The 27,008-nt window shown below is 48.4% G+C and overlaps 1 protein-coding gene across 1 annotated transcript; it reads left to right on the plus strand.

Annotated features, from left to right (window-relative positions):
- The first annotated feature begins 795 nt into the window (after nucleotides 1–795).
- LOC131191912 (zinc finger protein 420-like) lies at nucleotides 796–26,637 on the plus strand. Its single transcript, XM_058170538.1, has 6 exons — nucleotides 796–933; nucleotides 13,400–14,010; nucleotides 15,986–16,106; nucleotides 20,452–20,507; nucleotides 21,590–21,710; nucleotides 22,057–26,637. Exons 2-6 carry the CDS (start codon nucleotides 13,537–13,539, stop codon nucleotides 24,003–24,005), a joined length of 2,721 nt encoding a protein of 906 aa, XP_058026521.1. The 5' UTR covers nucleotides 796–933; nucleotides 13,400–13,536; the 3' UTR covers nucleotides 24,006–26,637.
- Nucleotides 26,638–27,008: the final 371 nt, after the last annotated feature.

Here is a 27,008-nt window from a genome sequence, read left to right on the forward strand (position 1 = left end):
AACAATAGACAGTCTAATGGTTAAAGTTTTGGGGGTTTGGGGAAGAAACCACAGAGTCAGGTGGTATTGACCACTCTGTTGCTGAAGTCATATTTTCTGCAATCGAGTTTTTATATCATCAAATCTCCCCCACCCCTTCTCCCCAATCGGTGTAAATGTCCAAGTTTCCCTCTCTTCCTTTTTCCCCTCCTCTTTATTTTATTTATTTTTATTTATTTATTTGTCACACAGTATATATAAGCATAAGCATGAAATAACTAAACAATATATAAGCATGAGTATGTAATAACTATATTAATTTGATATAATCAAAGGGAACATTAGGACAGGAACAGTAGACACGCTTGTGCTCTTATGCACGCCCCTTACAGACCTCTTAGGAATGGGGTGAGGTCAATAGTAGAGAGTCTTTGGTTAAAGCTTTGGGGATTTTGGGAAGAGACCACAGAGTCAGGTAGTGTATTCCAAGTATTAACAACTCTGTTACTGAAGTCATCTTTTCTGCAATCGAGATTGGATCTTCCCCCCACTTTTTCTCTCTCCCCTCTCCCCAAATCTGCCTCTTGGCTTTTGAAGGGTTACAGGGATGGTGGGAAGGGGATTCCTAGAGAGGAAGAAAGGAAAGAAGGAGGAAGGGAGGGAGGAAGGAGGGAGGGAGGGAGGGAGGGAGGAAAGTTTGGGGAGGGGAGGGGGGCCCTCCACCACCAAGCCACCTCCCCATCCGGACTGGCGAGCCTATCCCTCGCAGCAGCGCCGGACTGGGGAGCGGGGAGGGGGGGGCTGGAAAAGCAAGCGAGGAAGGACGGATCAGATGCGAAAAGGGTGGAGCGAGGTGGGAGCCGGCTGGGGGCTGAGTTTGGGTCTGGGGTCCACCCGCCCTCCCGCTCAGCGTCTCCCCGGGCCTTTGTTTCCCCATCCGAAGGGCGGGGGCCGGTGAGTCCGGATCTTCAGCCTTGCCTTTGGGGGATGGGTGGTTGGGAGATGGATCGAGCTGCGAAAGCAGGGCGGGGAGGGGAAACCAGGCGCGGTCCAGCTGCGCTTGGAGAAGACAATGCAAGGAGGCCTTTTGAGTGGGAGGGGGGGAGAGAGAAGGGAAAACAGCAGGTGAGAAGATCAAGTCCCCCCCCATACCTCCAAGACCCCCAAATCTCTGCCCCCCTTTTGCATGCGGTTCTTTCCCCCCCACCCCCCAAGTTTATTTCGGCGCGCTGTTTCCCAAGCCTTCCCCGCCTCCCGATCGCGTCTCTTTGGGATGGGATGGGAAGGGAAAGGGCGAACCGGGAGCCCCGAAGGGATGCGTAGCGTTTTTACCGCCCGGTCCCCCTTTGGGATCGGGATCTCGCAAAAGCGTTGGTTGGAGTGGTGGGAAGGAGTCTAAAGGAGCCGTTTTCTAAAGCGGATGGAGCTGGGAAAAGTTACAGGGCTTCGGGGTTTGTTTGTTTTTTGTTTTTGTTTTAATTTACATTTATACCCCGCCCTTCTCCGAAGACTCAGGGCGGCTTACAGTGTGTAAGGCAATAGTCTCATTCTATTTGTATATTTACAAAGTCAACTTATTGCCCCCCAACAATCTGGGTCCTCATTTTACCTACCTTACAAAGGATGGAAGGCTGAGTCAACCTTGGGCCGGCCTTGAACCTGTAGTAATTGCAGGCTGCTGTGTTTTAATAACAGGCTTCTTACAGCCTGAGCACCCGGGTTTGGCCGGTGCTTTATTCATTAGGAGTTTTGGGGAGGGAGGGGTGCCTAAGACCATCACCACCACCCCTCCCTCTTCTAATTTTCTCCGTAAAGGAAAAACCGGCCTTACGAAAGAGTTCAAGAAGGTCTCCACTGCAGCCACTTTTAAAGATGAGTGGACTTCAACTCCCAGAATTCCCCCGCTCCTCTCCTCCCCCCCCCCGCCAACATGGCTGGCTGAGGAATTCTGGGAGTTGGAGTTTGTTGTGTCCTGCATCTCAGCCAATCAGACTCAACAGAGTCCATAAGGCTTAAAATGGCCAAGTTTTTCGAGACCTCCCCATCCCCATACTAAGAACCTGTTTCTCAACTTGGAAGAAGTCCTTGAGTGGACTTCGACTCCCAGCATTTCCCCCCCCCCCAAACATGGCTGGCTGAGGAATTCTGGGAGTTGGAATCCATAAGGCTTAAAATGGCCAAGTTTTGAGACACATCCCCCCCCACCCCCGACACACACACACTAAGAACCTGTTTCTCAACCTTAGAAACTTGAAAAAGTCCTTGAGTGGACTTCGACTCCCAGCATTCCCCCCCCCAACATGGCTGGCTGAGGAATGCTGGGAGTTGGAATCCATAAGGCTTAAAATGGCCAGGTTTTGAGACACATCCCCCCCAGATACACACACACACTAAGAACCTGTTTCTCAACCTTGGCAACTTGAAAAAGTCCTTGAGTGGATTTTAACTCCCAGCATTCCCCCAGCCAGCCATGGAATTTGCCGTCCATCCATCTTCAAGTGGCCAAGGTTGAGACCTTCCGCATTAGGATATGCCTTTTTATATGAATGTTAGGAATCCTGGCTTGCTTTTTTTTTTATAAAGATCTTAAAAGAAGGTCACAACCTCATGTCTGCATGCAGAATTATTCATTCTGCATGCAGAAGTGAAGCAATGGCTCTGCATGCAGAGTGAAGCAATGGCTGGGGAATTCTGGGAATTGAAGTCCACAAATCTTAAAAAGTTACCCAGGTTGAAAATTGGGCGTCTCTATAGACCAGAGGCTGGGTCTCCCTGCCCAGAGCTGGACCGTTTTCCCCACTCCCCCACTTCGGCTCTCAGAGTTTGGCGGGGAGACCACCAGGAGATCCCAGCTCCGGCCACGACTTTTATCCTGAGAAGGAAAAAGACAAAAAACAAACAAACAGTGAAGGAAGTTAGTCGGGAACCATTTCTGCACGGTTGCCGAAAGAATGGCATTGCGGTGCCCACAAAGTCACCGGGAGTCAAGCTGAATTTGAGGGCAGCTTTTGGCCTTTTTCTTTTATTTTGAAGATTTCTGGTGAAAGGCTCAAAATTGGGTATTGCTGGGATTTGTTTATTTTTTTACACCCTTTGCACTTTTGGGCTGCAGCTCCCATCATCCTAGTACAGGTAATCCTTGACTTACGACGATTTCATTTATGACCGTTCCAACGGCATTAAAAAAAGTGACTTACGACCATTTTTCACCTTTACGACCGTTGTACCCTGGTTCACATGATCAAAATTCGGGTGCTTGGCAGCTGACTCATATTTTCGACGGTGTCGGGTGTCCCGGAGGGTCCCGGGCTCCCCTTTTTGCAACCTCCTGATAGGCGAAGTTCACGGGAAAGCCAGATTCACTTTACAACGGTGTGGCTAACTGTACAACTGCAGGGATTCACTTCATGACTCTGGCGAGAAAGGTCGCAAAACGGGGCAAAGCTGCCTTAGCCAGTGTCTCGCTTAGCAACAGAAATGTTGGGCTCAATTGTGGTCGTAAGGCCAGGGCTACCTATAATAGGAGGACTTTTGGGTAATAAGGTTCTCCAGTGTGGGGAGCGTTTGGTTTTGGGGGGAATAATCTGGATTGTACCCAGCTGTACTTTTCCACACCAGGCCACCCCAACGAAGCTATCGAAGTGCTGTCCCGGTGTCTGGAAGCCGTACGGGTCTGGATGGGGAGAAACAGGCTCAGGCTCAATCCCTCCAAGACAGAGGGGCTGGGGATGCCGGCATCCCAGTACAGTCAGCTGAGTCCACAGCTGACTGTTGGAGGCGAGTCATTGGCCCCGATGGAGAGGGTGCGCAACTTAGGCATCCTCCTGGATGAACGGCTGTCTCTGGAAGATCATTTGACGGCCGTCTCCAGGAGAGCGTTCTACCAGGTTCGCCTGGTGCGCCAGTTGCGCCCCTTTCTAGACCGGGATGCCCTATGCACGGTCACTCACGCCCTCGTGACGTCTCGCCTGGATTATTGCAATGCTCTCTACATGGGGCTCCCCTTGAAGGGCATCCGGAGGCTGCAGTTAGTCCAGAATGCGGCTGCGCGGGTGATAGAGGGAGCCCCTCGTGGCTCCCGTATGACACCTATCCTGCGCAGACTGCACTGGCTACCTGTGGCCTTCCGGGTGCGCTTCAAGGTCTTGGTAACCACCTTTAAAGCGCTCCATGGCATAGGGCCGGGTTATTTACGGGACCGCCTACTGCTACCGAATACCTCTCACCGACCCGTGCGCTCTCACAGAGAGGGACTCCTCAGGGTGCCGTCAGCGAGGCAGTGTCGTCTGGCGACGCCCAGGGGAAGGGCCTTCTCTGTGGGGGCTCCCACCCTCTGGAACGAACTACCCCCAGGACTTCGTCAACTTCCGGACCTCCGAACCTTCCGTCGCGAGCTTAAAACACACTTATTCATCTGCGCAGGACTGGATTAGATTTTAAATTTATTGGTTTTAAATGGGTTTTATTATTTATACTGTTTTTAAATATTCGGCTTTGTAGAATAAGTTTTTAATTGTTATTTTAATCTGTATTTATATGTTTTTATTTGCCTGTGAACTGCCCTGAGTCCTTCGGGAGATAGGGCGGTATATAAATGTGATTAATAAATAGATTAATAAATAAATAAATTGGGGATGAAGGACGAGAGGATGGATAAAGGAAACCCTCTTCCCTCCCCGCTCCCCCCCCCCACAACTCCTTAGCTTCCCTCAAGAGTAAAGAAATCTAAGTTTTGATGAACGTGAAGGAGAAATTTACCGTATTTTTCAGACTATAAAACACACCTAGATTTAGAGGAAGAAAAAAAAATAGTTTTTGGCATCTGCGCGTCCTGTTTTTGCAGTCCTCGGCCTCCAGAAGCACTTTGCAGGCCAAAAACAGGCCCGTTTTTGGCCTCCAGAACCCTCTGTGCATCCCATTTTCGCCAAAAACGCGCACGTTTTTGGCCTGCAGAGTGCCTTCGGGGGCCGGTGAAGGCAAAAATGGGACACGCAGAGGGTTCAGGAGGCCAAAAACGGGCCCATTATTGGCAAAAACAGGACGTGCGGAGCACCACAGAGTGCGTCTGGGGGCCGGGGAGGGCAAAAACGTGATGCGCAGAGGATTCTGGAGGCCAAAAACAGGCCCGTATTTGGTCTATAAGACGCACAGACATTTCCACTCACTTTTTTTGGGCGGGGCGGGAGTGCATCTTATAGTCCGAAAAATACAGTAACTTCAGGTCTTACTATCAAGTGGAGTCTAATGGGGTGGAGGGTTTGCAGCTTGCCTGAATTTCTGCTGAAATTCTTTGTGGTTGCTTGATGTGTACAAATTTTCACACATACACACACACTGTATGAGCATACCTTTCTTTCAAAAGGAATATTTCCCAGTACAGGTAGTCCTCGAAGTACGACCACAACTGAGTCCCAAATTTTTGGTTGGTAAGCGAGACACTTGTGATGTGAGTTTTGCCCCATTTTACGACCTTTCTTGCCGCGGTCGTTCAGTGAATCACTGCCCTGTCACAAAATGTGATCACGTGACCCGGGAACACTGCAACCGTCGTAAATAAGGGTCAGTTGCCAAACTTCTGAATCCTGACTACGTGACCTGCAAAGATTGCAACTGTAAAAAATGGTCATAAGTCACTGCACACCAGAACAACTAGACACAAGAACAGTTTTTTCCCGAAGGCCATCACTCTGCTAAACAAATAATTCCCTCAACACTGTCAAACTATTTACTGAATCTGCACTACTATTAATCGTCTCATAGTTCCCATCACCCATCTCTTTCCACTTATGACTGTATGACTATAACTTGTTGCTGGCAATCCTTATGATTTATATTGATATATTGATCATCAATTGTGTTGTAAATGTTGTACCTTGATGAACGTATCTTTTCTTTTATGTACACTGAGAGCATCTGCACCAAGACAAATTCCTTGTGTGTCCAATCACACTTGGCCAATAAAAATTCTATTCTTCGAACGGTCCCTAAATGAACTGTAGTTAAGTCAAGGATTTCCTGTAGTGAGAGGTATAGCATAAAATGATAATTTTCCTGAAGTTGAAGGGTTTGGTGCAAGTCATTTTTAAACCTATCCAAATATATATATATATATACTGTAAAATTCAGATTAGGAGTGCAAGTCAAAATAAGCAAGAAAAATGGACACCTGTCCATTCTAGACAAGGTCAAATCATCAGGACCAGATGGTTTACACCCCAAAGTTCTGAAGAAACTTTTTTTAAAATTTATTTACATTTATATCCCGCCCTTCTCCGAAGTCTCAGGGCGGCTTATAGTGTGTAAGGCAATAGTCTCATTCTATTTGTATATTTATATACAAAGTCAACTTATTGCCCCCCCGACAATCTGGGTCCTCATTTTACCTACCTTATAAAGGATGGAAGGCTGAGTCAACCTTGGGCCTGGTGGGACTAGAACCTGCAGTAATTGCAAGCAGCTGTGTTTAATAACAGGCTTCTTACAGCCTGAGCCACACCTGGCTGCTAATTTTGTCACATCGTCAAAGGATGCAACAAGATTTGTCTGGCATGATCTGTTTGTTTGACAAATCCATGTTAGCTTCTGGTTATGACTTTGTTTGCCTGTAGGCGTTCGCAGATTCGTTGCTTATCTTTTCCAGAATCTTCCCAAGGTGTTGAGGTCAGGCTGATAGATCTGTAGCTTCCTGGATCCATTTCTTTTCCTTTTTTTAAAAGATGGGAACTACATCAGCGCTTTTCCAGTCATTTGGTAGTTCCCCAGTGCTCCAGGATCTTTGAAAAAATATGTTTCAGTTGTTCTGAGATCACGTCTGCCAATTCCTTCAGAACCTTGGAATGTAATCCATCTAGTAATCCATTTTAAGGAGAAACTTCCTAACAGTGAGGACAATTAACCAATGGAGCAGCTTGCCTTCAGACATTGTAGGCGCTCTTTTCAATTATATATATATGATTGTATATATATAATTGAATAATAATATATTGTATATATTAATAGAAAATTGGGGTTGCTCGGATACCAAATAGGGGAAATAGTGGACAACAAAGAATAATGAAAGGAGAGAGGAATAGAGGGTAAGATAGGAGAGGAGAGGAGAAGGAGAGAGAGGAATGGAAGAAAGGGAAATGGAGAGGAAGAAAGGGTAGGGAAAAGAGTAGGAGAGAAGGTTAGAAAGGGGGAGGAAAAGGGAGGAGTGGGGGAAAGGAAAGGGAAAGAGAGAAGGAAAGAAGAAAGTAAGAGAGGATAGAAGAAAGTAGGGAAGGGAAAGAAAGATGGAGGAGGAGAAGGTTTGTTGTACAATAAGGGAGAAGAAAGGGTAGAAAAGCAACCCCGAATATAATTGAAAATCTTTTTTTTTTTGTTTCTCTTTCTTTAGAAAATATATGTATATGTGTGATTAACTATGAATAAGGGAATGTACATTTTTAATATTATTTATTTTATTTTTATTTATTTTATTAGATTTATAAACCGCCCTTCTCCCGAAGGACTCAGGGCGGTGTACAGCCAAAGTAAAAAAGAAACAATGTACAGTTAAAAGTAAATTAAAAAACTTATTATACAGTGTGGCCGAAATTAAAATAGTTAAAAATCTAAAAGACCCCAAATTAAAACTAAAAGAAATTTAAAATTTAAAACTAGACAATTTAAGAAAGCCCCGCACGAACAAACAGATATGTTTTCAGTTCGCGGCGAAAAGTCCGAAGGTCAGGTATTTGACGTAAACCAGGGGAAAGTTCATTCCAAAGAGTGGGGGCCCCCACAGAGAAGGACATTCCCCTGGGGGCCGCCAGCCGACATTGTCTGGCAGACGGCACCCTGAGAAGACCCTCTCTGTGCGAGCGTACGGGTCGGTGGGAGACATGAGGTAACAGCAGGCGGTCCCGTAAGTACCCAGGTCCCAAGCCATGGAGCGCTTTAAAGGTGGTAACCAAAACCTTGAAATGCACCCGAAAGGCAACTTATAATATGCTTATAAGAAATAAAATAAAAAATTTTATAAGAAAAAACAGACTTAGTGGGCGCACCACCACTGGAAGTTTTTAAGAAGAAACTAGACAGCTACTTATCTGAAATAGTATAGGTCAGGGATTTGCAAACTTGGCTCTTTTAAGACTTGTGGACTTCAATTTCCAGAGTTCCTCAGCCAGAGTTGAAGTCCACAAATCTTAAAAGAGCCAAGTTTGCAGACCCCTGGTACAGGTTGTCCTGCTTGAATAGGGGCATGGGCTAGAACAGGGGTCTCCAACCTTGGTCCCTTTAAGACTTGTGGCTGGCTGAGGAACTCTGGGAGTTGAAGTTCACAAGTCTTAAAGGGACCAAGGTTGGAGATCCCTGGGCTAAAAGACCTCCAAGGTGCCTTTCAGCTCTATTCTGTTCATATTCATTCATTGTCCTGGTGATTTGAATTCACCTAGAATGGATAAGTGTTCTCTTACCATTTTCTTGCTTATTTTGACTTGCATTCCTATTCTTCAATTTATAGAAATTTTTTTTTATATGTTGGACTGTTTTTTGTTGTTTTTTTGCTTTTGTGTAAAGGCAGATGCAAACAATGAGTCAAACACTTCCATTTTCTCCCTGCTACTTAACACTTTCTTGCCATTTTCTCCAGTTAATGAACCAATTGTTTTCCTTGGGTTTTTGGTTTTGGGGGTTTTGGTTTTTGTTTTGTTTCTTTACATGTTGAAAGAAGCTTTTATTTTGGGGTTTTTTTTAACATTAGTTCATCTTGGGCCTTTGCTTTCCTGACTTCATCTCTGCAGATTCGGAATATTTGCTGATATTCTGCCCTAGCTATGTGCCCCTCTTTCCACTTTTTATACTTGTCCTTTTTGTCTTTCAATTTATCAAAGTCCTTGGTTTCTTTTGAACAGCTATTGTTTTTTTTCTTCATTGGTATTGTGCTAGATTGGGCTTTTATACTCTCACTTTTCAAGGTTTCCAAAGCTTCTGAGGTTGTTTTCCCCTTGAGGGTTTATATCCCTGGAATCCTTCCCAAGCTCTCTCTAAATTTATTGAAATCTGCTCTCTCTAAATTTACTGAAATCTGCAAAACTCTAGTTTGACTTTGTTCTATTGCTTGTGCTTGCATAATGTTGAATTCCAGTGTTGTATGATCACTCCCCCCACCTGCCAAGATTTCTATAACTTCAACACCTCCTATCATTTCATCTTTGTTAGTCAGAATTAAGTTCAGTGTGGCTGATCCTCTAGCTCTTTTCTCTATCTTTGGGGAGACAAAGATGTTTGTTAGGTTTGTCAGGAATTTGTTCGGTCTTCCACTAGGTGCAGAGTTTGTCTCCCAGTTGATGTCAGGGTAGTTAAAGTCCCCCATTACTAATGTGGTGTGCTTCCTACATACCTTAGTTAACTGACTAACAAGAAATCCATCTATTTCTTCTGTTTAGGTGGCCAGTAATATACACCTGGCCCTAATGCATTCAAGGTGGTTTGCACCATTGCTCTACTCTATTTCTGTAGAGATGTAGTTATTTATTATATATATCACAACTCCACCTCCCCTTTTATTAGGTCTGTTTCTTTTAAACAATTTAAATACTTCTAGCTATATATTAGAGGGACGCGATGGCTCAGGGGCTAGGACGTTGATCTTGTTGATCGAAAGGTCGGCAGCTCAGCGGTTCGAATGCCTAGTGCTGCCGTGTAATGGGGTGAACTCCTGTTACTTGTCCCAGCTTCTGCCAACCTAGCAGTTTCGAAAGCACGTAAAAATGCAAGTAGAAAAAATAGGGACCACCTTTGGTGGGAAGGTAACAGTGTTCCGTGCGCCTTTGACGTTGAGTCATGCCGGCCACATGACCACGGAGACGTCTTCGGACAGCACTGGCTCTTCGGCTTTGAAACGGAGATGAGCACCGCCCCGTAGAGTCGGCAACGACTAGCACCTATGTGCGAGGGGAACCTTTACCTTTACCTTTAGGTATATATTCCATTCATGGGTTTCATCCCACCAAGTTTATATAATGGGAACAATATCATATCTGCCCTCATATACTTGGATTTACAGTTCGCCCTATTTATTCTTCATATTTTGTGCGTTGGTGTGTAGGCATTTGAGATCTTTTTGATTGACCCTGTGTTTGTTTTCTACATATGGTAATCAGTTTTGTGTCTGAATTCCCCTTCTTCCTTACTGCCTATTTTGTACATTCATTGGGTACCTTAAAATAGTAGTCTCCACCTTTCCAGCTTTGTAAACTGGCAGCAGTAAAGATGGGGAGAGGAGATGGTTCCGTGCGAACGGCAAGTGTACGCAGCTCTATATGCATGAGTGGCGGGCTCGCACGCACGACGCTTGCACAAGTGGAGCGTCACATGTGCACATACTCGCCTGCCTCTCATGCAAGTGGAACTGTACACACACACACATACAGGCTCTCCCACTGCTTGCACGGCCCAATTCCGAATGGGGCCCCTGCCTTAAAGTAAGTACATAGAGATGTGGTGGTTCAGTGGCTAAGATGCTGAGCTTGTCAATCGAAAGGTCAGCAGTTCAGCGGTTCGAATCCCTAGTGCTGCCGCGTAACGGGGTGAGCTCCCGCTACTTGTCCCAGCTTCTGCCAACCTAGCAATTCGAAAGCACATAAAAAATACAAGTAGAACAATAGGGACCACCTTTGGTGGGAAGGTAACACCTTGCACCTTTGGCATCTAGTCATGCTAGCCACATGACCACGGAGACGTCTTCGGACAGCGCTGGCTCTTTGGCTTTGAAACGGAGATGAGCACCGCCCGTAGAATCGGCAACGACTAGCACCTATGTGCGAGGGGAACCTTTACCTTTACCTTTAGGTATATATTCCATTCATGGGTTTCATCCCACCAAGTTTATATAATGGGAACAATATCATATCTGCCCTCATATACTTGGATTTACAGTTCGCCCTATTTATTCTTCATATTTTGTGCGTTGGTGTGTAGGCATTTGAGATCTTTTTGATTGACCCTGTGTTTGTTTTCTACATATGGTAATCAGTTTTGTGTCTGAATTCCCCTTCTTCCTTACTGCCTATTTTGTACATTCATTGGGTACCTTAAAATAGTAGTCTCCACCTTTCCAGCTTTGTAAACTGGCAGCAGTAAAGATGGGGAGAGGAGATGGTTCCGTGCGAACGGCAAGTGTACGCAGCTCTATATGCATGAGTGGCGGGCTCGCACGCACGACGCTTGCACAAGTGGAGCGTCACATGTGCACATACTCGCCTGCCTCTCATGCAAGTGGAACTGTACACACACACACATACAGGCTCTCCCACTGCTTGCACGGCCCAATTCCGAATGGGGCCCCTGCCTTAAAGTAAGTACATAGAGATGTGGTGGTTCAGTGGCTAAGATGCTGAGCTTGTCAATCGAAAGGTCAGCAGTTCAGCGGTTCGAATCCCTAGTGCTGCCGCGTAACGGGGTGAGCTCCCGCTACTTGTCCCAGCTTCTGCCAACCTAGCAATTCGAAAGCACATAAAAAATACAAGTAGAACAATAGGGACCACCTTTGGTGGGAAGGTAACACCTTGCACCTTTGGCATCTAGTCATGCTAGCCACATGACCACGGAGACGTCTTCGGACAGCGCTGGCTCTTTGGCTTTGAAACGGAGATGAGCACCGCCCCCTAGAGTCAGGAACAACTAGAACATATGTGCGAGGGGAACAGACCTTTGTTCTTTAAAAGTGGAGCAGGAAAATGTGCCCAGAGATGCATTTGAGGTGGGTCGGCATAGCTCCCTAGGGGACCTATTCATAAATAAAGGTAAAGGTTCCCCTCACACATACGTGCTAGTTGTTGCCGACTCTAGGGGGCTGTGCTAATCTCCGTTTCAAAGCCAAAGAGCCAGCTCTGTCCGAAGACGTCTCCGTGGTCATGTGGCCGGCATGACTCAACGCCAAAGGCGCACAGAACACTGTTACCTTCCCACCAAAAGTGGTCCCTATTTTTTCTACTTGCATTTTTACGTGCTTTCGAAACTGCTAGGTTGGCAGAAGCTGGGACAAGTAACGGGAGCTCACCCCATTACATGGTAGCACCAGGGATTCGAACTGCCGAGCTGCCGATGCCGACCTTTTGATCGACAAGCTCAACATCCTAGCCCCTATCATGAATATCCCCTTTATCCCCAGAGCCAGGGTGGGAGACAAGAGGGAAAAGGGGAGACTAGGAATGGTGAAATCCAGGTTTTGGCCCTCTTTCAGTCATGAAAGCTCTCTTGGGCAGGTGCGTGTGCGCACATGCCCACCCACTCACGCTAGTGTTGTCAGCATCATGGCGAGTGTTGTGCAGGCGCTAGCATCACAGAGGCCATCGTGCAGCTTCGCTCACTCATGCGTGTGTTTGTATAAAGGCGCCTGCCCCCTCCCCTCCGGCCGCCAACCCACAAAGATTGGGGAACGCTGCTCTAGGGGTCTGAAGCAGTCTTCTCTCAGTTGAGCCTACCTCTCGGGGTTGTTGTAGTCCAGGGGTCCTCAAACTTGTTAAACAGGGGGCCAACTCACACTCCCTCAAAAAGTTGGGGGGGGCGGACTGTCTGGGTGGGTGTGGCTAGGTGGACATGTGACTGGGTGGACGTGGCCAATTTAGCAGTCCATTAAACAATACACATAAATTAAACTTCAATTTGTTTTGCTCCTGGGGGTGGAAAGAGGATTAGTGAAGATATGTAGCTGCCTTGTGGTGTGTGTGTGTGTGTGTGAGAGAGAGAGAGAGAGAGAGAGAGAGAGACTTCTGTCTCTCTCTCCTCCTCTCCCTCCCTCCCTCTCTCTCTCCCCTTTCCCTCCCTCTCTCTCCCTCCCTCCCTCTCTCTCTCCCTTCCCCCCTCTCTCTCCCCCTCTCCCTCCTTCCCTCTCTCTCCTCCTCTCTCTCCTCCTCTCTCTCTCCTCTCCTCCTCTCTCCCTATCTCTCTCTCCTCCCTCTCTCTCCTCCTCCCTCCTCTCTCCCTTCCCCCCTCTCTCTCTCCCCCCCTCTCTCCCTCCCTCCCTCCCTCTCTCTCTCTCCCTCGCCCCCTCTCTCTGTAGGCCGGGTTTTGGCCTCCTCTGCCTCCAGAAGACTGATAGGTAGGTGGGGCGATGTGGACGGAGCAACCTTGTGGTCCCGCGTGTGCCGGATTAATAGCTTTGGCCTAGTTTGAGGACCCCTGTTGTAGACCTAAATTTGAGATTCTCATCTGATCTCATCCCTTTCTCACTCTGTGGTGGGGAAGATGTTCGAGTAGGAGAGGGGGGCAATCCAAGTTCCCCAGTGTGTTGTTTAAAAAGGCTTACCCCTCCCCCCCCCACCGTAAGCCGTCGTGTGATTTCTTTGCTCAGGCAGATCATGTGAACGCTGCGGACGTCTTTCGCTAAGTTGGGTTTAAGGTTTTTACCCGCAACATGTGAATCGGGTCTTGGTTTTTCCCTTGTCTGCAGGCAGAGGAGCTGCAATTGGGCTGCCTAACAGCGTCTCCTGTCAGAAGGGTCCATCCGAGCCCTTCGGGGGCTTGGCAGGACTTGGCAGAGCCCTGCTGTTTGGGTCAGTCTTGGTCGGGAAGAGAAAGCATTGAACTATGCCGTCAGAGATGACCTTGCAGGACAGGCCCAACATGGCCGCATCACAGGCCGAGCTGGATCACAGATCGGAGAAGAAATCGGGGAAGAAGAAGGTCTGCCCAGAGGCCAAAAAGACTCCGTATCGTCTCCGGGGTTCGAGCAGCAGAGAACCTGAGGTGCAGAAAATCCCGATCAAGGACCTGCCCGGTTCCGATGTCCGGCGAGAACACTTCCGGCAGTTCGCCTATCAGGATGCGAAGGGTCCCCGAGAGGTTTGCAGCCAACTGCACGATCTTTGCCATCAGTGGCTGAAGCCGGAGATGCACTCCAAGGCTGAGATGCTGGACCTGGTGATCCTCGAGCAGTTCCTGGCCGTCCTGCCCCCGGAGATGAAGAACTGGGTGCGGGAATGTAAGGCGGAGACCTGCTCCCAGGCGGTGGCCTTGGCCGAAGGCTTCCTGCTGAGCCAGGCGGAGGAGAAAAGGCAGCAGGTGAGAACAGGGCCTTGAGATGGTTCGCTTGAGCATCCCTCAGCTGCTTTCTGCTCACTGCATTTTAGAGTAGAGTAGAGTAGAGTAGAGTAGAGTAGAGTAGAGTAGAGTAGGGGCCTCTGGTGGCTCAACGGACTAATGCAGTCTGTTATTAACAGCAGCTTGCTTGCAATTACTGCAGGTTCAAGTCCCACCAGGCCCAAGGTTGACTCAGCCTTCCATCCTTTATAAGGTAGGTAAAATGAGGACCCAGATTGTTGGGGGCAATAAGTTGACTTTGTATATAATATACAAATGGATGAAGACTATTGCTTAACACAATGTAAGCCGCCCTGAGTCTTCGGAGAAGGGTGGGATATAAATTCAAAAAAAAAAAAGAAGAAGAAGAAGAAGAATAGGAGTTGGAAGGGACTTTGGAGGTCTTCTAGTCCAACCCCCTACTCAGGCAGGAGACCCTATACTATTTCAGACAAATGGTTGTCCAATCTCTTCTTCAAAACCTCCAGTGCTGGAGCATTTACAACTTCTGGAGACAAGTCGTTCCACGGGGAAGCTAACGTAACATCTGCAGCGATTCACTTAACAGTTGTGGTGAGAAAGGTCGTAAAATGAGACAAAGCTCACTTAACAACTGTCTTGCTTAGCAACAGAAATTCTGGGCTCCATTTTGGTCGTAGGTCAAGGACCTGTATACAAGTTACAATATTAATGGTGAATATGCAACCAGACTTTTCCCCTCCTTTTGGGGGATCAAAATTGAGCCCTAAATTTCTGTTGCTAAGTGAATCATTGCATTTGTTCAGTTAGTCACACGGTTGTTAAGTGAATCTGGATTCCCCGTTGACTTTGCTTGTCAGAAGGTGGATGTTGATCATGGCACCATAGGAGATACTACAATGGTGGTGTGTGTGAAAAATGGTCATAAGTCACTTTTTTCAGAGCCGTTGCAACTTTGATCAGTCACTAAATGGACTGTTGCAAGTCGAGGACTGTAACAGAATAATAGAGTTGGAAGGGACCTTATAGGTCATCTAGTCCAACCCCTTGGCCAAGCAGGAGACCCTACACCCGGGATGGCGAACCTATGGCACGCATAGCTATATCAGTGGGCACGCGAGCTCAGCTCCAACCGTGCATGCGCCTGCCAGCCAGCTGATTTTTGGGCCTACCAGAAGTAGGGAAACAGGCTGTTTCCTGCCTCCATAGGGCCTCGGAGGGTGGTGGGCAAGGCCTGTTTTTTGCTGTCCCCAGCCTCCAGAGCCTTTCTTTCTTCTGGTGGGGAAGGCCATTGTTGTGTCTCATCCAATCTCACCTCAGCCGGGGTCTTCTTATCTGCTTCCGAACACGGAGGAATGTTCTAGTATGCCTCCCGGCCCCGGCCCTGGCTCCATGCCCAGACAGGCTGAAGAAGAAGAAATACCTCCAGCCCCCAGCTCTGGCTCCATGCCCAGGCAAACGGAGCAACTAGACCCCTCCCCTCCTCCACAGCATGTGAGCCTGAGGGAGGTCAATTACCAACAGCTGCCGACTGGGTGGCCCCTTCTAGAGGCTCTGGAGCCAGGTGAGAGAGAAAAACGGGCCTACCGAGCCATCGCATGGCAGGAGCAAGGGGGGGGGTGTCGCATGCATGGGGGCGGGGTACATAGAATTATGGGTGTGGACGGACACGCTACCCCACCACCACCCCTAGCCTGGCACGTAGTGGCAAAAAGGTTAGCCATCGCTGCCCTACACCAATTCTGACAAATGGCAATCCAGTCTCTTCTTGAAAACTTTCAGTGATGAAACGCCCGCAATTTCCGAAGGCAAAATCTGTTCCATCGGTTGATTGTTCTCCCTGTCAGAAAATTTCTCCTTATTTCTAGGTTGAATCTCTCCTCGATCAGTTTCCATCCATTATTCCTACTACCTGTATTTCTTTTTTCATCTTCCTCTTTGCTCTTTGGGGTTTTATCATTTTCTTTTTCCTTCGAAGGACCGAGTTGTGGCAGAACCTACCAACTTTCCCAGGGTAGGAAAAAAAATACAAGGGCCTCATCCTAAGCCACCTGTAAGGCGGATCAAGCAAGAAGTGGACAAGATCGCCATTCCATTAGGTAAGTGCTTGGAGGCCATTTTCCAGCTTCGCCTTTTTGCTGGTAAAGCGTAACTAAAATTATAAGGTAAAAAGTAAAAGTTCTCCTCGCACATACGTGCTAGTCATTGCCGACTCTAGGGGGCGGTGCTCATCTCCGTTTCAAAGCGGAAGAGCCAGCACTGTCCGAAGACGTCTCTGTGGTCATGTGGCCGGCATGACTAAATGCCGAAGGCGCACTGAACGCTGTTACCTTCCCATCAAAGGTGATCCCTATTTTTTCTACTTGCATTTTTACGTGCTTTCAAAACTGCTAGGTTGGCAGAAGCTGGGACAAGTAACGGGAGCTCACCCCGTTACACGGCAGCACTAGGGATTCGAACCACCGAGCTGCCAACCTTTCGATCGACAAGCTCAACATCCTAGCCCCTGAGCCACCGCGTCCCTATAATGCAAACATAAATCTGGGTTAGACAGCTATTTAAAATTTGGGTCATATTTTGTGAGGGTTCTCCCAAAAAGGCTGTCATGGTGAGTATGTAGAATTTCCCAGTCATCCAGCTCATGGTTGTCCCAAAGGTGCTTTTTCAGGAGGCAACTAGATTTTCTTGTTTTTTTCTTTTGAAGACATTTCGCTTCTCATCCAAGAAGCTTCTTCAGCTCTGACAGGATAGTTTGGAACGGAAAAAACACCTTTGGGACTGTCATGGTGAGGTAGTCAGAATCGTTAAAAAGCTCTCAAGGCAAAAGCCCAATGCTGTTTTTCCCAGGCAGAAAACATGGATGACAAGGAATTAAATGTCTTTTATTGGGTTGGTTTAGATTCTTGTATTTCAAGCATGGCCACTTTAAGACGAGTGGACTTCAACTCCCAGAATTCCCCAGCCAGCATGGAACGATGAATGATGAATCCAGAATGCTGGCTGGGGGAACTCTGAGAATTGAAGGCCACCCCTTAAAAACGTCCGAGGTTGAAAAATACTATCTATACATAAGGAAGGGTGGCTCAGCGGCTAAGATGCTGAGCTTGTCGATTGAAAGGTCGGCAGTTCAGCGGTTCAAATCCCTAGTGCCACATAATGGGGTGAGCTCCCGTTACTTGTCCCAGCTTCTGCCAACCTAGCTGTTCGAAAGCACATAAAAAATGCAAGTAGAAAAAATAAGGACCACTTTTGGTGGGAAGGTAATAGCGTTCTGTGCGCCTTTGGCATTGAGTCATGCCAGCCACATGACCAAGGAGACGTCTTCGGACAGCGCTGGCTCTTCGGCTTTGAAACGGAGATGAGCACTGCCCCCTAGAGTCGGGAACGACTAGCACATATGTGCGAGGGGAACCTTTACCTGTCGTGTCCCACCCCCCACTCCGACGAACGACTCAAGCAAGTCCGTAACAAACTTGGCAACGAAACCTCTGCAGCTTACCAAGTTCCTTTGAGGTTTATCAGGGCAGGCAGGAGTCCAAGTTGTGACTTCAGCGATAGGGTCCGGTATCAGCAAACTCGATAAGACTTTGCTTGAATCAAGGTTGGAATGCCAAAAGCAGGTCCTTTATATAGGCTGTGGGGTGTGGCTCCATGACTCAGCATTTATCCAGGCCTGCCCCTCCCTTCCTTCTGCTGGCGTCGCCTCTCAGATCTCCGGAAGCGAGGATCCTCCCACTGTGAATTGTCTTCAGCTGGATCTGCTGTCTGGGAAAGGGAGGGGTCAGAAGTAGACCAGAGCAATTCCAATACCTTGCTGGCTTCCTGCTCTGACGGCTGAGCCAAAGGAACACATGCTGTATGAGTGAAGTTTATCAGTCTTGTCCTCCCATTCCTGGCGTCCTCTCTGGGCATGGGGCCAGGGCCGGGGGCTGGAGGCATGACAGGCCGTTCATCTTCATTATCAGACTCGGAGTCTGATAAAAGGCCCGGTTGGAGACGGGAGGGGCCGGCTGAGGAGAGGAGGGAGGACGAGTCACAACATTACCTTTACTATAGATAGCCTGTTTCCCTGAAAATAAGACAACCCCTGATAATAAGCCCAATTGGGCTTTTGAGCGCATGTGTTAAAATACCCCCCCCCCAAAAAAAATAAGCCCTCTCCAAAAATATTTAACTGCATGCGCAGCTGGTCCCTGCCATTTCCTCTGATTGGGGTTAGGGAGACAGAGCTGGAAATGAGGTAAGATGGCAAGAGGATCCCCGTCTTGCTCCATGTGCCCCAAAATAATAACCTCCCTGAAAATAAGGCCAAGCACTTATTTCGGGGTTCAAAAAAATATAAGACAGGGTCTTGTTTTCAGGGAAATGCGGGTAGTCATCCCAAAGGTGCTGTTTTTTCAAGAGGCAAGTGGACTTTCCAGTTTCGCTCTGAAGACATTTCGCTTCTCATCCAAGAAGCTTCTTCAGTTCTGAAGAAACTTCTTGGATGAGAAGCGAAACGTCTTTTTAAAAAAAAAGAAAAGAAAAACCTGAAAGTCCCATTGCCTTTTGAAAAAAGCAAGCAAAAGCAAAGCGTTTTGCCCTTTAAACCCCTCAAAACAAAAGACATGGTTTTTTTTTAAACGTTTACCCAATTAGAGAACCATTGCAGAAATCTAGATTCTTTATTGTAGGAGGAAGCAGTGTGGGAGAGAAGGGGCTGGACTAGAAATGGGAAGAACCAAGTTCTGGTTCTCCTGGGATGCAGAAGCTCCCTGGGGAACCTGAACCTGTCCCTCTCTCAGAACCTCAGGGTGGGATATGGGTGAAGGTATTCGACCAGGAGTGAAGAAACCGGGTTACTTACGGGACCGTCTGCTGCCACCGACTGCCTCCCACCAACCCGTGCGCTCTCACAGAGAGGGACTCCTTGGGGTGCCGTTCGCCAGGCAGTGCCGACTGGCGACACCCAGGGGAAGGGCCTTCTCTGTGGGGGCTCCCACCCTCTGGAACGAACTTCCCCCGGGACTCCGTCAACTTCCCGACCTTCGAACCTTTCGCCGCAAGCTTAAGACACATCTATTTATTTGCGCAGGACTGGGCTAGGATGTTAATTTTAATTCAGTTTTTAATGGGGTTTTAGTATTTTAATTATAATTTTAAATTCGGCCTTATTCAATAAGTTTTTTAATTAGTATTTTATCTTGTATTTATATTTGTGTTTTTGTGTTTTTAATAGGCTGTAAACCGCCCTGAGTCCCTCGGGAGATAGGACGGTATAAAAATGTGATTAAATAAATAAATAAATAAATAAATTCTAGACACCCCTCTGGCAGGAACTGGGATGGTCCTTCTTGCTTCACCCAGCCCCATTCCCAACATTATTATTGTGGGAAAGGATGAAGCATTTTTGGCCCCATCTTTCTCAGAAGGACCTGAGGTTTAGTGAAGGATGATAGGTGGACTTTCTGTTGTGACCTAGGAAACTCAGTCAGTGAAAAAACAAACGAACTTTATTCAAACAGCTGAGAATTACTTCATTCCCAGCATAGTTCAATTAAATTAAAGCAAATTCCTCAGTCCTGTTGCAAACCTTGGTCCAATTAGCCAAACTGCCGAAGGGCTTTCTTGGCAAACGTTCAGAAGTTACAGATACAAAAATAAATGCAAGGTGACCAAGCTACCAACTTCGGCAAAGCCCAAACGCCGTTGCTGGTCTGTTTTAAGCCTTATGGGAGGGGCCAATCATCTCTTGGCCCTACTCCTGAGTTGTCCTTTTTGTTTGAGCTGCTCTTGCCTTCTGGCAGCTCTTCTCATGCGTGCATTAGGAACAGGCTCCTCCTGTTCCTCTGCCTCACTACTATCAGTCTCTGGAGTCCGCACCTCACTCCCCGATGGCCTTGGCCCCACCTCAGCCTCATCGCTGTCCAATTCCGTTGCCAGCTCCGCAGGCTGCTGGCGGACCACAACACTTTCATCGACATTTCTCTACCTTCATTGTAGAATCTGAGTGTCAAGCTTTGAATTGTATTCAGCTGCTTTCACTTTTACTGCTTCACAGCTTGCCGACAGACCTGGGGGAAAGGGAGGGAGAGATTGGAATGTGCATTCCAGACCAAAACAATAAACTATCGCATGGGAACCAAGGACATTCCACAGGTGTCTGCCAGAGTCGTGGAGATTTTCCCATAGCAACACTTGGATACTTAACAGACAATGTGACCTATACTAATGGGGGGAGGGAGGATTCTATACTTATACTGAATTGCCTGGGAATCAGCCAGAGTTGATTTTGCTTTCATTCTGTGCTGAATTGATGTTCTCAATAAAGTTTTGCATTAAAAGATTGGATCGTCTCAACAGTGCTTGCTTGGTGGGGTTCATCAGTCGGAATCTTGATAGTTCGCCTTCCAGATCCCAGAAATCAAATCATCTATATATATTTTTTCTCTCTCTCTCTCCCAGGGAATGAACCACAGCTGGCCACTGGATGTAACCTACCTTCTGCACAGCTGGATCAGGTAAGGGGATAATCTCTCAGGAAGATAACTTGGGATTCAGTTCATTGGATTTGAAAGAATTTTGCTGCTGTCAGATACAGGTAGTCCTCGACTTACAACCATTCGAAGTTACCTGAAAACAAATGACTTATAACCATTTTTCAAACTTACGACCATTGCAGCATCTCTACGCTCACGTGATCAAAATTCAGACACTTGGCACTTGGTTCATATTTATGACGGATGCAGTGTCCTGGGGTCACGGGATCCCCTTTTGCGACCTTCTGAGAAGCAAAGTCCATGGGGAAGCCAGATTCGCTTAACAACCGTGTTACCGACTTAACAACTGCAGCAATTTAACAACTGTGACGAGCAAGATGGGGCAAAATTCACTAAACCACTCTCTTGCTTAGCCACAGAAATTTTGAGCTCGCTTATGGTCGTAAGTCGAGGACTACCTGGGTATCCCTAAAGAACCCTTTCCAAGGACCATGTTGTGCCTCGCTCGCCCCCCTCTCCGCAGCCGGGCCCCTTTCATCTCCTGCTATCTCAGCCAGAGACTGATAGTGCAGAAGAATGTCCTGGCATGCCTCCAGCCCTGGCACCATGCCCGGACAAACCGAGCAAACAAACCTCCCCCCGATAGCATGTGCACCTGAAGCCAGCCACGAGCTGGAATTGCTGGCAGCTGGGGACGAAACGATGCAGTGGATAGATCCACGCTTCCGGAGAATGGAGAGGTGACGTCAGCAAAAGGAAGGGAGGGGCAGGCCTGGATAAGTGCTGAGTCATGGAGCCACACCCCATGGCCTATATAAAGGATCTGCTTTCTGGCATTCTTTGAGTCAGGCAAAGTCTAATTTGGATTGCTGAAGTCACATCCTGGTCTCCTGCCTGCCCTGAGAACTCTGACAGAACTTTGGCAAAGCTGCAGAGGCACGCTTGATACGGACTTCCCCGACCCGGCCGTCAAAGGAGGAGTAGGACATGACAGACCAAGGGGCCTCGTGTTCTGTCCCACTGGGTCTTCAAGACCCCCGTTGGATTTTGCTAAGGAATACGCTGCTTTAATTGTACAAAGCCGACATTTGCTGCTTTTTTAGGTGATGCTTGAGGAAGTCTCTGTGACTTTCAGTGAGGAGGAGTGGGCGCTGCTGGATCCGGACCAAAGAGCTCTACATAGGGATGTGATGGCAGAGAACAGTGGCATTGCCTCCTCTTTGGGTAAGTGTGATGTCCCGGGGCACGGCACAGAGGTAACACAAGTAGCTGGCAGTTCAAACCGCCCCTTTTGTGCTCCACATTTCCCTAAATGCTCCCACGTTTCTGGCAAGTTCCAGAGCAAAGTGATCACACACACACACAAACCTCAAGCAGCCTCTGGCCGCAAATAATCCAGCTCAACACTATAGCTGCCAGATGAGATGGGATGGGATGGGATGGGATGGGATGGGATGGGATGGGATGGGATGGGATGGGATGGGATGGGATGGATGGATGGATGGAATGTAGAATGTTAGACTTCATTTTATAATTTACCAAAAATCTTTTTGTTTTTCCCTCCTGCCAGGAAATGACTGGCCAGAGAGTGAAAATGGAGAAATCTATGAGATATTGTTTGGAAAAATTGGAAGCGAGGAGGATGACAAGCAGAGACCAAACACCGAAGCCAGCAGAGTGAAGGATGAATCTCCGGGTTCTTACAACACCGAATTCTACGAGCTTCCGGTCCGCGAAAAAATAGAAGACGGGATTGAATGGAGCCAATGCCTTCTGTGCGGCAAAGCCTTCGACTGCCAGTCGAGCCTGATCGCTCACTGGGAGAGCCACACCACCAAGAAACCCTACAAATGCCTGGAGTGCGGGAAGAGCTTCAGCACCAGGCAGTACCTGGGCTGTCACCGGCGAGTTCACACCGGAGAGAAGCCCTTCAAGTGCGCCAAATGCGGGAAGAGCTTCAGCACCAGGCAATACCTTTCCTGTCACCAGAGAATCCACACCGGGGAGAAGCCCTTTAAGTGTCTGGAGTGCGGGGAGACCTTCTGCTGGGCCAATTCCCTGACCTTGCACCAGATCGTCCACACGGGGGAGAAGCCATTCAAGTGCCTGGTGTGCGGGAAAACTTTCAGCAGGAGCACCAGCCTTTCCTCCCATCAGAGGATCCACACGGGGGAGAAGCCATATAAATGCTTAGAGTGCGGCAAGAGGTTCATCCACAACACCAGCCTCACTTACCACCGGCAACACCACACCGGCGTGAAGCCCTACAAGTGTCCCGAGTGCGGCAAGAGGTTCAGTCACAGGACAAGCCTGACCTACCACCAGCGCAGTCACACCGGTGTGAAACCGCACGCCTGCTTGGAGTGCGGGAAGAACTTCAGTACCCGACAGTATCTCATGTCCCACCAGAGGATCCACACGGGAGAGAAACCGTACAAATGCACCGAGTGCGGGAAGCGCTTCGTCCACAGCACCAGCCTCAGCTACCACCAACGCCTTCATCGCGGGGAGGAGCCCTTTCAGTGTTTGGACTGCGGGAAAAGTTTCATTACGCGCCAGTGCCTGACTTCGCATCGCCGAATCCACACGGGGGAGGAACCCTTCAAATGCCTGGAGTGCGGGAAGACTTTCCGGAGACGAACGAGCCTTATTTCCCACCAGACTATCCACATGGGAGAGAAGCCGTACAAATGCCTGGAGTGCGGGAAGAGCTTCACGACGAGCAAGTACATCCTTTCCCATCAGAGGATCCACACCGGAGAGAAACCTTACAAATGTTTGGAGTGCGGACAGACCTTCTGTTGGGCTAACTCCCTCACCTTGCACCAGATAACGCACACGGGAGAGAAACCCTTTAAATGCATGGAGTGCGGGAAGAGTTTCAGCCGAGGCACCAGCCTTACCTCACATCAGCGGATCCACACCGGCGAGAAGCCGTTCAAATGTTTAGTGTGTGGAAAGAACTTCAGCACTAACAGGTACCTGACCTGCCATCAGCGGATCCATATTGTGGATAAAGCTTATAAATGCCTGGTGTGCGGGAAGAGCTTCACGACGAGCAAGTACATCCTTTCCCATCAGAGGATCCACACCGGAGAGAAACCTTACAAATGTTTGGAGTGCGGACAGACCTTCTGTTGGGCTAACTCCCTCACCTTGCACCAGATAACGCACACGGGAGAGAAACCCTTTAAATGCATGGAGTGCGGGAAGAGTTTCAGCCGAGGCACCAGCCTTACCTCACATCAGCGGATCCACACCGGCGAGAAGCCGTTCAAATGTTTAGTGTGTGGAAAGAACTTCAGCACTAACAGGTACCTGACCTGCCATCAGCGGATCCATATTGTGGATAAAGCTTATAAATGCCTGGTGTGCGGGAAGAGCTTTAGCACCAGCAAATACCTCAGCTGCCATCAAAGAATTCACACCGGAGAGAAGCCATTTAAATGCCTGGAATGTGGAAAGAGCTTTTGTTGGGCGTATTCCCTGACTTTGCATCAAAGAATCCACGCAGGATGAAGATGGATTTAAATGCTAGGAGTATGAAAATTACTCTGGTTTTGGATTATTTTTTTATTTTTATTTTTGTGGGGGCAGAAGGATGAAGGAGCCCTTAATCATAGAAAGATTTCGGAGAAAAACTATAGAAATCGTTGTGGAAAGAGATTTGTGTAGAACATGGACGCCGTTTCTTTGCATTAGATATGAATATATATGTGTCTGTCTGTGCATTTTTTTTTATTTTTGGTGTGTTGGCCCATTGTGGTTGTCCAGTGTTTCCAATGGCTTCTTTTGCCAGCCCCGCTTTCAAGGACTGGGAAGTGAATTTGAATCTTCAGCTCGCGCCACATCTAAGTGATCGCCGGACCCTAATTTGAATTCTTGGAAGGAGAAGGAAAGAGCGTTAATTCTGTGCAGTGATCTTGCTTCTCAGTGAGGACCGGAGATGTGAGAGGATCTATAGAAATGCCTGGAGTTTTGCAGAGGTCTTTCAGTTGGAGATAACGATTCAAGGATCCCCTATCGTAGGTTTGCTAGGAATATGCTAGGAATTTAGGAGGAGTGGTGTAGTGGCCTAGAGGTAGAGCCCTCGCCTCACAATCAATCAGGAGGCTGTGAGTTCAATCCTAGTAGAGACAGATATTTTTGTTCCTGGGCACACTGAGAATATATCTGCTGAACAAAACTCCGCATTGGCGACCAGGGAGGGCATCCGGCCATTAAACACTCTGCTAGCTCCATTCAGTTTCCCAGACTACCTTGCAAGGGATTATGGGGTCGTTAAAAGATGATGATGCCAGAAATTTAGGATTGCTCATCAATAGTATATCAAGATCCCTTGTGGGTTCCTACGAAACTGAACTTCTAAAGCTCTATGATTTAAGGATATCTCATCATAATCAAAGTTGTCTGACCTATTTCTGTAAGACAGGGATGGCAGGTATCTTCTGATCCTTTGGCCACCAAGTCTCCCTCAGCCTACTAGCCGAAATGCTTGACTCTCCAATTTTGAGAGTCCTTAGTAACGTACGGCTTCTCAGTACTCTACAGCTCTCTCTAAGCCGTGTACAGACTCAGCATATTGCCCCAATAATCTAGATCCTCATTTTACCGACCTTGGAAGGATGGAAGGCTGAGTCCACCTTCAGCTGGTGAGAATCGAACTGCTGGCAGCTGGCAGAAGTAACCTGCAGTACTGCATTCCGACCACTGCGCCATCACGGCTCAGTACCGCCGAGTCTTCCAGACACAGAATTTCAAGAAGAAAACATGGCTTCCAGCAAGCAGAATCAGCGTGCAAGATTCCTGTTTACTTTCTTTTCTGTAGCAAATGCAACAACATTCAAGATTGCTGGAGTGGAGGGGGATAATTTTGTGGGTGTTCCCAATTGGTTTACTCTCTTCTTTTTTTTTAATTAGGGCTATATCCCGCCTTTGATCCTGGAGCCTCCCTGATGGGATGTTGCTTCAGCAAAATTCGGCAAGGTAACCAGCTCCAAATCAACCAGAAGATTTCCACGATGGAAGGTGGATTTGAACTCGGATCTTTCCCTCCTGGTCTTATCCTAAACGTTGCTTCTAATTGTCATAGGAATCCACAAAGTGGAGGAGGAAGTGGGGGGGAGGGGAAACAACTGTAGCCACGTCCTAGTGTAAACCTCAACCCTGACATACTTGTTTATGGCGTCAGCATGCGGGTACCCAAGAAACAGGCCTTTGGGTATGATGTCGTAACTCGACATCAGCTGCAGGTTTCTGTGCTGGAAGGTAGATTTGAACTCGGGTCTCTCCTGCGTAGTCTGATCCCAGAATTGCCAGGAAGTCATTCTTTGGAAGTGTGATGGCACATCCTCCGACTGATGTTTGGCAACAGGGGCCCACAATGCATCGCAACCATTCCAGAATATGACTGCTGGACCCTGAAAGATTGGCCGTCCCTGATTTAGTCTCTCTGGACCTAGTTCTTCTCGTTCACCTCCTCTTCCTCCAGACTGACTTTGGACACATTTTGAGGGACAACCGTCCCCAAACCCAATGACTCGAGCAGGCCGAATGGATCATCCTTTCTGGGGTTTCTCCCACTTGTGTCTCCCACCCGTCATTCTAGGCCTGTGATGGCGAACCTATTTGGCACGCGTAGCCATATCAGTGGGCACGTGAGCTCAGCTCCAGCTGGTTTTCGGGCCTTCTGGGCTCACCAGAAGTAGGGAAACAGGCTGTTTCCTGCCTCCAGAGGGCCTTGGGGAGGGGGGGGGAAGGCCCATTTTTCTCTCACACCTGGCTCCAGAGCCTCTCTAGGAGTCGGGGGGGTGAAAACGGCCTTCCCCACCCCCCCGGAGGTCCTCCAGGGGCCGAAAACGGCCCATTTGCCAACTCCCGATGAGACCAGAAGGCCCGTTTTTTGCTGTCCCCAGCCTCCAGGGCCTCTCTAGGAGTCGGGGGAGGGAAAACGGCCTTCCCCACCCCCACCCCCCGGAGGTCCTCCGGAGGTTGAAAACGGCGCATTTGCCAACTTCCAGTGGGACCAGAAGGCCCGTTTTTTGCTGTCCCCAGCCTCCAGGGCCTCTCTAGGAGTCTGGGGAGGGTGATAACTGCCTCACCCACCCACCCACCCCGCAGAGGTCCTCCGGAGGCCAAAAAAGGCCCATTTGCCAACTTCTGGTCCCACCGGAAGTTGGCAAACGGGCCATTTCTGGCATCCAAAGGACCTCCAGGGGGTGTGTGGGAAAGGCAGTTTTTGCCCACCCCCAACTCCTAGAAAGGCTCTGGAGCCAGGTGTGAGAAAAATGGGCCTACTGGGCCATTGCGTGCCAGGAGCAGGGGAGAGGGGTCCCGGGGGCGGGGCGCATAGAATTATGGTTGTGGGCACGCGTGCGCAAGACTCACACACACACACACACACGCACCCCACTGGCACACGATGGCAAAAAGGTTAGCCATTACTGTTCTAGGCTGCCTTCTGTGTGGGGACATCGATCTTATCGTCACAGACCGTTTAGGAGCACTTGCACCCCTTCTGAG

The sequence above is a fragment of the Ahaetulla prasina genome, chromosome 2, assembly GCF_028640845.1.
Source record: "Ahaetulla prasina isolate Xishuangbanna chromosome 2, ASM2864084v1, whole genome shotgun sequence".
Taxonomy (NCBI): domain Eukaryota; kingdom Metazoa; phylum Chordata; class Lepidosauria; order Squamata; family Colubridae; genus Ahaetulla; species Ahaetulla prasina.